The sequence below is a fragment of the Rattus rattus genome, chromosome 3 (assembly GCF_011064425.1).
Source record: "Rattus rattus isolate New Zealand chromosome 3, Rrattus_CSIRO_v1, whole genome shotgun sequence".
Taxonomy (NCBI): Eukaryota; Metazoa; Chordata; class Mammalia; order Rodentia; family Muridae; genus Rattus; species Rattus rattus.
In genome coordinates, this window is record NC_046156.1 from 65254861 (window position 1) to 65269135 (window position 14275).

Consider the following 14275-nt stretch of genomic DNA (forward strand, 5'->3'; position numbering starts at 1 on the left):
AGAATGTCTGCGCAAGCGCCAAGGCACGGGCGGTTAGCTGGCTCACTACAGCGCTTGAGTGCCCGCTAGAGGGTGGGTGCTGGGGTTGAGGCTTTGGATTAATGCTGTAGGTGAGATCATGAAGCTCTATTTTGTCCATCGGTTCTCGTCCGACCGTGAAGGCCAAGAAAGGCATAATAGTTCGCCACTTTTTATTCCAGCTTTAGCAGTAGGGAGGAGCAGAGGAGCCGGAAATATCGGTAGTTGCCAGAAATATTGAGGCGGTGTAGAAGTGGAGGTTTTCCTGTGAGGCGGGGCCGCAACGGCTCCCCCACCCCACCCCGGAGCATGCTGGGAGTTGTGGTTTATTCTAGACGCGCTGCTTTTCTTTAAAAGAAAAGAAAAATCTTGGTGTTTTAGATGTACCTTTTTTTTTTTTTTATTTTTATGTGTATGGTGGGTTTGCCTATGCGTATGTAGGTGCACCACTTGCGAGAGGAGATCAGGAGGGAGTCTGATCCTCTGGAACTGGAATTGATGATTGTGAACCACCACGTGGGACCACGTGGGTGCTAGGAAGTGAACCCATGGCCTCTGTGGGACCATCTAGTGCTCTTAACTGTTGAGCTATCTCTCCTGTCCTAATGTTTTATGTCTTAGAAAAATTACTTTGAATCTTAAGGCAATAAGACCTAAAGGAGAAGCTCTTACATTTACCCCGAATATCCTAAGTCGTGTTTCTTGTAGAATTTTGAGCCTTTTCCCCCACTGCATAGCCTGATCACTGGTAAGTGACCAAGGAAAGGGAGCTGTAGTTTTTTAATTACCATATTATCTTACTAGAGTTTCAAGGCTGGCCCAAGACTCGTGTAGCCCAGGCGGGTCGCAAACTGGAGACAGCCCTCTTGCCAGATCACTCCATACAGGAAAAAACAAAAAACAAGGCTAGTAATTAAACATTTAGAAGACTCGAAGGGTCATGACATGTTTGTGGTAGATTTAAAGTTCGTATTTGGTTTGTTTTGTCTTCAGTGAAAAGGCACTAACAAATAACTCTGCCGAAGGGAATTGGAGAAAAATGGACTATTTCAGAGTAGTTGTTTGCCTGGTGTGGTAGCACACTCCTGTAATGAACTCCAGAGGCTAAGTCAAGAGGATAGCGATTTCAACGCCTTCAAGTCGTCCCCTTTCCCCCGCCCCCCATAAGTGAGCAGCCAGGAGGAAAGGCTCAGTGGGTTAAGAGGATATATTGCTCTTGCAGAGAACCTCAGCTCAGTCCCCTGAACTGATGTCCAGCTGCTCACAGCCACCTCTAACTCGAGGGAGATCTCCTCATACGTGAACATATACACATAATTAAAAATCAAAAGAATTAAATTTAAAAACAGACACCTCTATGAGATGGTATACACTGTTACACTTCTGCCTCCCAACATTAGAGCAGCTCTGGCCGGTTCGGATCTTCGGGGGAGTGCTCAGGAAACAAAGCCCTTTCGTGTGACCCTGTGACCCTGTTATTCTTCCTCAGGCACCACACCTGTTGCTGTTGAGATGGAGCAGCACACCAGTAATCCTACTAAGGAAGAAGGTGTGTCACGACCCCTGCGTCCCCTTCCTCAGAAGTCAGCCTTCCTGATTCACTCAGTGTTTGCAGAAATGGCTGGCTTTGCCCACCACTTGGTTACTTGGAAAGCAGTTGTGGGATTTCTTTGGGTAAAGGAGACAGGTCTAACTTTGCTGGCCATGGGACTCACTAGTCTCAAACTTGAGACAGCCCTCTTGCCAGAGCATCCACATCCCAAGGATTATAGGTATGGCCTACTGCTAAGGGAGCTGGAAAAAAATGGATAGCTTTTTTTCCTTTTCTTTCTTTCTTTCTTTTTTTTTTTTAAAAAGAGTTGTTATATAGACCAGTATGGCCTCAAATTTAAAATAGTCCTGCCACAGCCCGCCCAGCTGCTGAGTTGACAGGCATGTACTACCTACCACATCTGACTTTGATGAGTTATTTTTATAGCACGTGTAAAGTGTCAGTAGGTAGAGCATAGCATTGCTGTCTAGAGACCCTGGTTTAATTCTAGCACTGCCATGTGCCAATTGTGGAATCCTGACCAAATTTTATCAACATGGGATTCCTCAAGTACAATGCTGCTAATACTGCCTACTACCTAGGACCATTGTAAAAGATATGTCGGGGCACCGCAGAGGTGGCTCAGTGGTTAAAATCCTTGCTATGTATACATGAGGATCTGAGTGTGGATCTTAACGTCATATAAAAAGCCAGATGTGGGGTCATATGTCTGTATCCCCAGTTCTTACGGAGGCAGGGGACATTGAGTAGACAGCTAGATCCCTTGAGGCTATTGGTGAGACAATCTTGCTGAATTGATAAGTTCCAAGTTTAGCAAGAGACCCTATCTCAAAAAAGAAAAAAAAAAAAAAAAAAAAAGGCTGGGTGTGGTGAGTCCCAGAACAGCAAGGGCTACATAGAAAACTGTGAACCTCCCACCTCCAAAAACTAAAGTGGCATAGGAGAGATGGTTGTTAAGAGCACTGGCTACTCTTCCAGAGGACACAGGTTCAATTCCCAGCACTCCGACACGGTAGCTCACAACTGTCTATAACTCCAGTTTCAGAGAATCCGATACCTTCCTTCATCTGGCCTCCAAGAGCACCATGCACATGAAATGAAAGAAATGGAGAGCAACTGAGGAAGATACCTGATGTAGACCTCCAGCTTCCACACACATGCACATACACAAATACACACAGAAGAAATTGTGTGTGTTTGTGTGTGTGTGTGTGTTTTATTCCACACCTGTAATACCAGCACTTAAGCAAAGGCAAGAGGTTCAAAGACAGCCTGGGATACATAGTGAGGTCAGGCCAGCCAGGATACATCCCCAGACCATGTCAGAGAGATGACTCAGCAGTAAGAGCTTTGGCAGTTCTTCCAGAGAACTGGGGTTCATTTCCCAGCACCCACATCACATGGCAGCTCAAAGTGGTCTGTAACTCCACTTCCAGGGGAATCCAGTGGTTCCTTCTGGCCTCTAAAGGGACCAAGCATGATGCAGTACACGCACGCACACATGCACGCACGCACACACATGCAGACAAAATACTCAGAAATATATAAATATAAGATTTGATTAAGAAAAAAGAAAAGAGCCCCAGGCAGTGATGCCTTTAATCCCCGCTCTCAAGCCAGAGGTGTTTGAGGCCAGCCTGGTCTACAGAGTAAGTTGTAGGACCACCAGGAGTACAACAGAGAAACCCTGTCTCGAAAAACAAAAAGAGCAGCTGAGGGGTTGGGGATTTAGCTCAGTGGTAGAGCGCTTGCCTAGCAAGCACAAGGCCCTGGGTTCAGTCCTTAGCTCAAAAAAAAAAAAGTTTAAAAAGAGCAGCTGACAGGGATCAGAGAGCAGACCTCCATCTTATAAGATCAGTGATGTTTAGGCAGTACCCAGGTTCACATGCATGTCCACATGCATGTGAAATGGACATTACAGGCCATTTCTTCTGTGATCTCTGAAAACAGACTACAGAAAGGCATCCTACTTGGCAGGTGTGTGGCACGCACCTGTAATCCCAGCACGTGGGAAGTGGAGACAGGAGGGCAAGGAGTACAAGACCAGCTACATGAGATCCTGTCTCAAAGGGGGAAAAGTTCCTGCAACACTTGTCACACCTCTGTCCCAGGCTTGTTTTCTTTTTTTTTTTTTTTTTTTTTTGAGCTGGGGACCGAACCCAGGGCCTTGCATTTGCTAGGCAAGTGCTCTACCACTGAGCTAAATCCCCAACCCCAGGCTTGTTTTCTTTTATCTCTTTGTTTTTTAGATTTATTATCCATACAGGACTCTGCATGCTTATACGTCTGCAGGCCAGAAGAGGGCACCAGATCCCATTACAGATGGTTAGGACCCACCACATGGTTGCTGGGAATTGAACTCTAGAAGGGCAGCCAGTGCTCTTAACCTCTGAGCCATCTCTCTAGCCTCCCAGCCTTGTTTTAATACAAAAGGCTCTTCTTCATCAGTACCCTGTCTGAGGTAATTCCTCAGGACATTTTCCCCAGTTCCATTGTCACATAGGCACTTGGTGATCTTTTACCTGTATAAATGAATGAATTCATTTTTCTGTCCTTTTCCCCCTCGGTGCTAGGGATCAAGCCCAGGGTCTTACACAAGTTGGATAAATGCTCTAGCACTGAACCCCGAACCCTAGCCTTACTTGATCTTAACAAATATCATATTTATTTATAGTGCATACTCCCTAGCTAGTGAGGAAGTGCATGTCACATGTGTATGTGCATGCCAGAGGTCAACTTGCTGGAGCTGGTTCTCTCCTGTCGGGTGGGTTTGCGGGTTGAACTCAAGTCCTCAGGCTTGGCTGCAATCGCTTTTACCCTCTGAGCCATCTTGCCAGTCCCTTTCGTTCCTTTCCAAAGAAAGGACAAGTGTTGCAGGAACTTTCTCTCCTTTGAGACAGGATCTCATGTAGCTGGTCTTGTACTCCTTATTCTGAAGCATTGGCTTTGCTAGCCCCTTTCTTGACCATACCGAGGTTGCTTCCTCTTCCTCTTCCTTTCACAGCCTCATATCCTTGAACTCACAGTGTAGCCAAGCATTCAAGGAACTCCGGATCCACTTTACCTGTGTGTTCTAGGGATCAAACCCATGTCATTGTGCATGGTGGGCAAACGCCCAGGGAGCTGCATCCTGGCCTTTATCTCCACCTCTCGTCGTTTTTGATTGTTTCGTGGTTCCAGCTTTCCACCTGCCATTCTTGCTCTTCTGTCTTCTCCCTCACTGCTTTTCATCCTTCAGGTGCTAGAGGAGTTATTCAGACTCTTTCCTTTTTCTTCCTTCCTTCCTTCTTTCCTTCCTTCCTTCCTTCTTTTCTTTCGATATATGGAGCTAACTTTTTTCTTTTTTCTTCCTTTCTTTTTTTTTTGGGGTGGGTGGGCATAGGGGACAGGGATAGAGTGTACAAGACAGGATTTATCTGTGCAGTCCTGGCTGTCCTGGAACTCACAAAGACCCTCCTGCCTTTGCCTCCCACGCGCTGGGATTAAAGATGTGCACCACCGGGGTTGGGGATTTAGCTCAGTGGTAGAGCGCTTGCCTAGCAAGCGCAAGGCCCTGGATTCGGTCCCCAGCTCCGGAAAAAAAAGAAAAGGAAAACAAACAAACAAAAAAAGATGTGCACCACCGCTGCCAGCTTTTACTTTTGCAGCTTTCTACTCCTTTTTTGAGGCTGCTAGCAGCTTGTCCTGTCACCCAAACTTAGGCCACCTCTTGTTCTTGTCTCCCGTTTGATTTCCTGCCTTCCCCTTAAAACCATTAGTATTTAAAGTGTGATTGTGGTTAGATGACAGAACCCCACCTCAAGCTGCATTGAGTACAAATGGGAATTTAGGGGCTTGTGCAGCTGGGTTCCGAGAGCTCCAGAGCTGGGGAGTACAGAGCATGTGGGTTGGGAGTGGGAATTCTGACTGTTAGAATCTGTCCATCTGCCTATCTGTCCTCCTCTTCCCCTGAGGTTTCCCTTGCTTACACTCAGTTTTTATGCTATGTTGGGCAAATCTAGTAGCTTCCATTGGGCCCAGTACAGCAAACCAAAGAAAGAAAGGTTGTTTTTTGTTTGTTTGTTTGGTTGGTTGGTTGGGGTTTTTTTTGCTTTTGCTTGTTTATTGAGACAGTCTTTATTTTTTAAAAGATTTATTTATTATATATGAGTATACCGCAGCTGTCTTCAGACACACTGGAAGAGGGCATTGGATCTCATTACATATGGTTGTGAGCCACCATGTGGTTGCTGGGATTTGAACTGGACCTCTGGAAGAGCAGTCAGTGCTCTTAACGGCTGAGCCATCTCTCCAGCGGTATTGAGACAGTCTTAATATGTAGCACAGGTTAGCCTGGAACTTGCAGTCCTCTAGTCTAGTCTGCTTCCCAAGTGTTAGGATTATAGGTGGGCACACTATGGTGTTTAGCTACGTGTTTAAGCATATCCTTGTTTGTTTGCTGATCCTGTGACTTGGCTGGCCCAGCCTACTTTGCCTGTGCTTCTCCAGCTGGCCATCACAGTTGCAGAGAGGGGGAGATGTCAGGATTGGCCTGTGCTGGGACAGGTACCTATTTGTAGTGGTGAAAAGCTTGAGTGCTGTCTCAGCAGTCCACCTGGGGTCTGGGGAAAGAGTGATTTCCCAGAGGAGCAATTAATTTCTCAGTAGCTAAGGACAGACGTCTGTGTGTACCAGCTCCTCAAAATTGGGTTTACCTTCTGATTTGACTGTTTTGCCAAAAGTAACATAGTTATTAATTTCAGTACTGTATCTCTTTTAAAGCCAGGTGTGACTCATTCTTAGAATCCCTACACTTGGGAGGCATCTGGATTGTCCTAAATTCAAAGTTACCATGGGTTATATAAAAAGTACAAAGCCAGCCTCAGTTACATAGCAAGACTCTGTCCCAGAAAAGGAAGAAGAAAAAAAAAGAGAGAGAGAAAAAAACCCCAAAACTTTCCCATGTGCAACTCATTATATTTAATATGCATAAAGAAAAGGACATTTAATGCTGTCTCACTTTGTAGCCTTGGTTGGCCTGGGCTTTGCTATGAGGATCACTGGGAGCTGGAGTTACAGGCAGTTGGGATGGGTGGTGGGTACCCAACTCTGGTCCTCTATAAGAGCAGCGTGCTCTCTTAACTGTTGAGTCATGTCTCCTGCTCTTGAAATACAAATTTTAAGTGTAACCAACCAGTTCATATTCCCCTTTAGTCAGGGTCCTACAGTGCTCTCCTGGCCAGCCTAGAACTCACTATGTAGACCAGGCTGGGACACAGGCCAATTCTCAGTGGTGAGAAGGACTTGAGCGCTGTGGAGTGTTCACAGAGATCCATTGGCTCTGCCTTCTGGGTGTTAGGAGTGAAGGGGTGCCCTGTCATCATCCCAGCTCAGTCCTACTTCCTGAGCCTTGGAGGTGGAGGGGCTGCTATGCTAAGAGAAAGCTAAGCATCTGGTTATGAAGAGAGGCTTCTGTGGCCCAACCTCACGCCAAGGATGATGGGCCTCCTCCCTTTCTCTTTCTTCTTTCCTCCTTTCCTAACCGGCAGTTTTCCAGGGTTTCTCGCCCTCCAGCCCTCTTCTCGCCCTGTTGCCAGTGTTCACATTATGTTATCCTTTCTCCTACTCTGCACCTTAAAAGATTTCCAGGGTTTCAGAGTCCAGGAAATGTACCCACACTAAACACTGTGCTCATTTTAATCCCTTCCCACTTTTACGCTCTTACACTAAACCACACACTTGGCCTCAGCCGCATATGCTCACCCATAACCCCCATAGAAACCTTACTTTATCAAGGTTTTCCGACCCACCCGACTGTTTAAGTTGTCCAGAGAGAAGCTCATGTAACCCAGGCTGCTTGTGTAGCTGGGTTGAACTTCTGGTCCACTTTCCTGCATCTAAGTGCTGGGATTACAGATGCCACTATTGTGCCTAAAGTTAATGTTCCATCTGACTCAATTTGTCTCCCTAAATTGAAAATGAGCAGTTAAGAAATTATGTCGTAGGGGTTGGGGATTTAGCTCAGTGGTAGAGCGCTTGCCTAGGAAGCGCAAGGCCCTGGGTTCGGTCCCCAGTTCCGAAAAAAAGAACCAAAAAAAAAAAAAAAGAAAGAAATTATGTCGTGCATTTTTTTGTGTATTTTTCAGTGTCTAGTACAGTAGTAAGCATGCAGTGCATATCAAGGAAGTATATTAGATTTTACTCCTGCCCCTCCTGGTTTCCCCTAACTCCCATTGGTTTCTGTTTTTTGTGTCTATCTTCCTGACACATAAGATACTTGAGTGGGGCCCTGGCATCTGCTTTCAGAGGCCAGTTGTCCTGATTTTGTTTGAAAGACAGTCTTATTTCTGCAGTCCCCCATTTGAGAGGCTGGGGCAAGAGGATCTTAGGTTCGAGGCCAGCCTGGGTTATTGACTGACTATGAAAAGAGGAGAAAGATCAAGAGAAATAGGGTAGGGGAAGGCAGGTTAACCGTTGTTAGAATGAGTTTTGATGTAGTCACCTGATTTTCAGCCAAAGAGGAAGATAACGTTGTGTGTCTTTGTCGAGCAAAACCCTCCCCCAGTTACATTAATCTTCAAGCAAATTCTCCGCCAGCTACTTTCTCGAACACCGAGACAACCATGCTGCCTTCAGGTAAGGCTGTGGGGAAAGATTCCCAAGCAGGCTTGGCCACTGTTTTCGGGCCGGGAGTCTAGAGGAGCTGATAGAGGGCTTGGCTGCTGTGCACAAGGCCCAGGGCCACACAAACAGGATACAGTGTCGTACACTTGGGATGTGGAGGCAGGAGGATCAGAAAGAGTTCAAGGTTATCTTCAACTATGTAGAGTGCTCAAGGCTATATGAGCCCCTGACTCCGTTCTTTTTCTTATTTTGCTGTTGTTGTGTTGAGTTATTCTATTGCCTGGAACTCTCTGGAGAACTCAGGCTTGCCTCCTGACTCATCCTCCCAAGGATTACTGACATACGGCATCATGCCTGGCTCTATCACATTTTCAGAGATTTAAGTGAATGTAAGTTCAAGAGCAGCCCGGTATACATACTGAATTCCAGGCCACCCAAGGGTACAGAGTGAGACCCTGTCTTACAAAGAAAACAAGTGTTGGGTGGTGGTGGTACAGGCCTTTAGTCCCAGGATTTAGGAGGCAGAGGCAGGTGAATTTCTGAGTCTAAGGCCAGCCTGGTCTACAAAGCAAGTTCCAGGATGGACAGGGCTAGACAGAGAAATCCTGTCTTGAAAAACAAAAACAAACAACAAAACAAACAGAAAAGAGCATTTATTGCTCTTGCAGTGGACCTGGGTTAGGTTCCCAGAACCCACAAGTGGCTCACAACCATCGGTAACTCCTGTGCCAGGAGATGCAAAGTCCTCTTCTGACCTCCTTGGCCGTCAGACATGGACATGGAACACAGACAGATATACACGCAGGTAAAACAGTCAAACACAGAAAATGAAAAAAAACCTAAAAAACAAGTAAAAACAGGAACAACAACAAAACCAACAAAAAGCCTGGGAGGCAAAGGTGACACACACCTGTTAGGCCAGCACTGGGAGAGCAGCTCAAGCCGACATCGTTGTCAGAGCTGGCGAGGCGGCTCAGTGGTTAACAGCACTGGCTGTTCCTAGACCCAAATGGCAGCTGACGACCACTTTGTAGCTCCGGTTCCAGAGGATTTAACGTTCTCTTTTGGCCTCCACAGGCACTCTGTGCACATGGCACACAGACATAGATGTATGCAAAACACACATACCCATAAATAAATAAGTCTTTAAGAAACTGACCAAAACAAAGTTGTTTTCTTTCTTTTTTTTTTTTTTTAATATTTATTTTATGTATTTGAGTACACAGTCGCTGTCTTCAGGCACACCAGAAGAGGGCATTTGATCCCATTACAGATGGCTGTGAGCCACCATGTGGTTGCTGGGAATTGAACTCAGGACCTCTGGAAGAGCAGTCAGTGCTCTTAACTACTGAGCCATCTCTCCAGCCTGTGTGTGTGTGTGTGTGTGTGTGTGTGTGTTTAATATAGCTATTCTCATTTAGATTGAAGGCCAGCTTGAGCTATGTGGCTACTTGAGACTATCCCACCTCACCACCACCACCACCACCACCACCCCACGCCCCGCCAAAAAAAAATTCAGCCTGAGAGATGGGTCAGTGGTTAAGAGCACTGGTTGCTCTTCCAGAGAACTGGGGTTCAATTCCCAGCACCCACATGGCAGCTCACAACTGACTGTAACTCCAGTTGCAGGGGATCTGATATCTTCACACAGATATACATGCAGGCAAAACACAGTGCACATAAAATAAAATAAAAAAAAGAACTTTAAAAATATATTTTTGGGGTTGGGGATTTAGCTCAGTGGTAGAGCCCTTGCCTAGGAAGCGCAAGGCCCTGGGTTGGTCCCCAGCTCCAAAAAAAAGAACTAAAAAATATATATATATATATATTTTTTTATGGGGTTGGGATTTAGCTCAGTGGTAGAGCGCTTGCCTAGTAAGCGCAAGGCCCTGGGTTCAATCCCAGCTCCAAAAAAATATATATATATATATATATATATATATATATATATATATATATATATATATATGTTTTAGTGTTGCCCACACCTCATGAGTGTTTGAACACCTAATGTCTGTGGAGGCCACAGGATGACATCAGATCCTGTATGTGAAGTTGCAGGTAGCCATGAGCCACCATCTGGGTTCTAGGAACCGAACCCTGGATCTCTGCAAGAGCAGCCAGTGCTTTTATCCACTGAATCATCTTTCCAGCCCTAAAGTTGATCGCTGTTGTTTTCTTTTTAAGACTCGGTCTCACTATGCAGCTCTGCCTGTCCAGGAGCGCCACTGTGTAGATCAGGCTGACCTTGAATTCATAGAGACCCACCTGCCTCTGTCTCCTTCTGCTGGGAGGCGTGTGCCACCATGCCCAACTTTTTGAATGTGGGTTTTTTTTTTTCTTTTTTCTTTTTTTCGGAGCTGGGGACCGAACCCAGGGCCTTGCGCTTGCTAGGCAAGCGCTCTACCACTGAGCTAAATCCCCAACCCCTTGAGTGTGTTTTGAATGCTTATACACACGGGCTTCTCTAGAGCCAGAGATACTGAAGTAGATGAGACAGACGTGTGCCTTCCTGCAGGATACACTCCACCGAGCGGGGAACTTAGACATGAGCTCTGACTGAGTGCCAGATGACCATAAAAACTACAAGAGAGGCACGGCAGGGAGGGGGAAGCTGCAGTGACTGGTTTCAAAGCCTCTTTCCTTTGTCCCTTTGAACCTCCGACACTTCCTCAGGAGCTGGTGAGAAGCCCAAGGAATGCCTAGGACTACTCGAGTGCATGTCTGCCAATCTCCAGCTACAGACCCAGCTCGCCCAGCGACAGATGGCTATTTTGGAAAACTTGCAGACATCCCTCTCACAGCTGGGTTCTGGGAGGGAGAGCAAGACCTGTTCTCTCCCGGGCTTATGTTGCAATCTGTTGTTAAATCACCTGCCCCAATTCCATAAATGAACTGTGGAACAAAGATTGGCGCTGAGTATGCTTTCTTTTCTCTCTGTTCAAGAGCTGTTGGCAGAATCCGGGCGTTAGATTCTGGGTGTGTGTGCTCAGGAATTGGACCCGCTGCCCTCTGCACGTTAAACATATGCCATGCCACTGAGTAACACTCCAAGCCCCAAGGATGTATATTCTTTTTTTTTTTTTTTTCTTTTTTCTTTTTTTTGGAGCTGGGGACCGAACCCAGGGCCTTGCGCTTGCTAGGCAAGCGCTCTACCACTGAGCTAAATCCCCAACCCCTGTATATTCTATACATGGTTAGTTTACACATTTGTAACAGGTGGGGGATAAACACAATGTATATTACTATTCTCAAGAGGAACAGAACCAATAGGGGATATATATATATATATATATATATATATATATATATATGAATTTATTAAGCCATTTCACACTGGAATAGTGACATCAGCTGCTTCACACCCTAGAGGCTGCAAACCTAAAGGATGCTCACTCCTTGAGGCTGGGTGACTTGACACCTGGAAGGTTCCTAGGGATATGCCGGTCCTTAGTGACAGTTGCCTGGAGATGCTGGTCCTTAGTTATGGCAGCATGGAGATGCTGGTTGTAATGTCAGTGAAGGAATCGGCAGCAGTGGTGGCAGCGGTGGCGGCAGCAGTGGTGGCAGCGGTGGCGGCAGCAGCAGCAGCAGCAAGAGAAATCAACTCCTTTCAAGAGAAAAGGCCAAGCAACCAAAGGTTGAACAATCTTCCTCTTGCTGTGCCCTTTTTGAATCTGGAGTGCTACCAGAAGCTCCACGCACATTTGGGGTGGGACTTCCACATCTGTTAAAGTAATAAGGACTATTTCTCAGGTGAGGCTCCCTACTCAAGTGATTCTAATTTGTGGCAGGTTGATATTAAAACTGACCATCACAGAGAGAAGAGACAGCTCGCAGTTTGTGTCTTCTATCAAGACAGGTGAGACAGATAACTCATTGCCAAACTGAGGTATTCCAAGGGGAGCATAGAGGTTGAGGGGCACATTGGATAGTACTAGGGTACAACTAGACAAATCTTGATCACGTGAAGAGACTAACTTTAAGATGCTGTGTGAAGGGGTTGGGGATTTAGCTCAGTGGTAGAGCGCTTGCCTAGGAAGCGTAAGGCCCTGGGTTCAGTCCCCAGCTCCAAAAAAGAACCAAAAAAAAAAAAAAAAAAAAAAAAAAAAGATGCTGTGTGAAGACAAGAAACAACGGGACGGCATAGACAAGTAGTTCCTTGGCAGAGAGTTTGGACAAAAACCTAGAAGTAAGAAATAAATCGTGGGGCTGGAGAGATGGCTCAGTGATCCTGAGTTCAACCTAGCAACCACATAGTAGCTCACAGCCATCTGTAATGAGATCTCATGCCCTCTTCTGGTGTGTCTGAAGACAGCTACAGTGTACTGATATATAACAAATGAATAAATCTTTTTTAAAAATTAAAAGAAATCATGGCCAGGCAGTGGTATCACATGCTTTTAATCCCAGCACTTAGGAGGCAAAGGCAGGCAAATCTTAGTGTGTTTTGGAGGCCAGCCTGGTCTACAGAACAAGTTCCAGCAGGCAGAGCTGTTACACACACACACACACACACACACACACACACACACAAACACACACACAAAACAAAAAATATCATTAGAGATACAGTCATCAAGGAAGACCTAATAATTCGTGGGTGGGGGGGGGTCTGGAGACACGCCTCATCAGCTAGAGCACTGATTGCTTGTACTAGGAGTCGCAGTCCTAGGTTCTAATCCCAGCACTCAGATGGTGGCTCACAACTGTCTGTAACTCCAATTCCAATTCCAGGGAATCCGATTCCCTCTTCCAGACTCTGCAGGCACCCCGTGTGCATGTGGTGCACAGACATGCAGGCAGGCAAAACATCAAGTCACATAAAACAAAATTAAAAAAATTTAAATCGTCTTTTTATTTTGATAGTCTCACATAGGCCAGGCTTGCCTTGGACTTGTTCTGTAACGGAAGCTGCCCTGGACTCCTGAAGTCTTGGCCTTCACCTCCCAGGTGCACAGACAACAGGCACGCCCCTTAAACCTTCCTCTTTCTTCCTCTTTCAGATTTGTTTCATGTGTATGGATGCTTTGCCTGCACATACATGTGTACTGCATGTGAGCCTGGTGCCTACAGAGGGCAGAAGAAGGAGTCAGTTCGCCTGAACCTGGAGTTACAGATGGTTGTCACAGGGCCAGCATGTGGGTGCTGGGGACCGATCCCAGATTATTTGTACGAGTAACGAGGCCGTTCCTTGACTTCCACAGGCTTCAGCAGCTCCTTTCTGTCTAGAGAGGTAAGATGTGCCAGGCTCATCTCGTGTTACCTCCAGGCTTCCTGGGTGTCAGAGCTGTAGAGGTTTTTTTAAAGATTTATTCATTTATTATGTATAAGTACACTGTATCTGTCTTCAGACACACCAGAAGGGGGCATCGGATCTCTTTACAGATGGTTGTGAGCCACCATGTGATTGCTGGGAATTGAACTCAGGACCTCTGGAAGAGCAGTCGGTGCTCTTAGCCACTGAGCATCTCTCCAGCCCCTGCTGTAGAGGTTTTTGATATTGCTAAGTTAATGACTGTTTCAAGACCCTTTCAAGGTCTAAGGTCACCACCTCCACCTGTTGAAAAGACTATGCTTTCCCCACCGCATTGCCTTTGCAGTGTTATTATTATTTGATCTCTTTGTTTTACAGTCCAGTCATTATTCCCCTCCCAGTCCACCCTCGACTGTTCCTCATCTGTACCTCCTGTGCCTCCTCCCTGTCTCCAAGAGGATGTTCCCACCCCACCCCCACCCGCCTTTGCTTTTTAAAATGTTTTGTTGTGTTTTTTGGTTTTGCTTTGCTTTGCTTTCAATACAGGGTTTACAGAGTGAGCTCCAGGACAGCCAGGATGACACAGAGAAGCCCTGTCTTGAAAAACAAACAAACAAACAAACAAACAAACAAACAAACAAGTGTGAGCCACCTTTGCTTGGCTTCTTCACCTGCTTGTTTGTCTGTTTGGTCTCCCTGTGTAGCTCTTCGTGGCCTGGGACTCACAGAGATCTTGCCTCTGTCTCCTGACTTCTGATTAAAGGCATGTACTGCCATGCCTGGCTGAATCTCCTCACTTTTAAAGATCCTTGTAATTATATTGGGCCCGCTCATAATCTTTCTTT

At 46.1% G+C, this 14275-nt stretch overlaps 1 protein-coding gene across 2 annotated transcripts; it reads left to right on the forward strand.

Annotated features, from left to right (window-relative positions):
• The first annotated feature begins 4 nt into the window (after window positions 1-4).
• On the forward strand, window positions 5-11074 carry Tsacc (TSSK6 activating cochaperone). 2 transcript variants are annotated; one of them, XM_032898096.1, is made up of 4 exons: window positions 5-72; window positions 1508-1567; window positions 8063-8185; window positions 10850-11067. In XM_032898096.1, exons 2-4 carry the CDS (start codon window positions 1531-1533, stop codon window positions 11065-11067), a joined length of 378 nt encoding a protein of 125 aa, XP_032753987.1. In that variant the 5' UTR covers window positions 5-72; window positions 1508-1530. The 2 variants fall into 2 exon arrangements, with proteins under 2 accessions (XP_032753987.1, XP_032753985.1); XM_032898094.1 differs by lacking the exon at window positions 5-72 and adding an exon at window positions 110-171 and having other exon boundaries at window positions 10850-11074.
• The last annotated feature ends 3201 nt before the right edge of the window (window positions 11075-14275 follow it).

Bases quoted from the DNA above. Each gene is read 5' to 3' on its own strand.
- Tsacc (XM_032898096.1), top strand. From the start codon at position 1,531: ATGGAGCAGCACACCAGTAATCCTACTAAGGAAGAAG. The intron at 1,568-8,062 runs GTGTGTCACGAC...CCTGATTTTCAG, and splicing joins TAATCCTACTAAGGAAGAAG to CCAAAGAGGAAGATAACGTT. The intron at 8,186-10,849 runs GTAAGGCTGTGG...ACACTTCCTCAG, and splicing joins GACAACCATGCTGCCTTCAG to GAGCTGGTGAGAAGCCCAAG.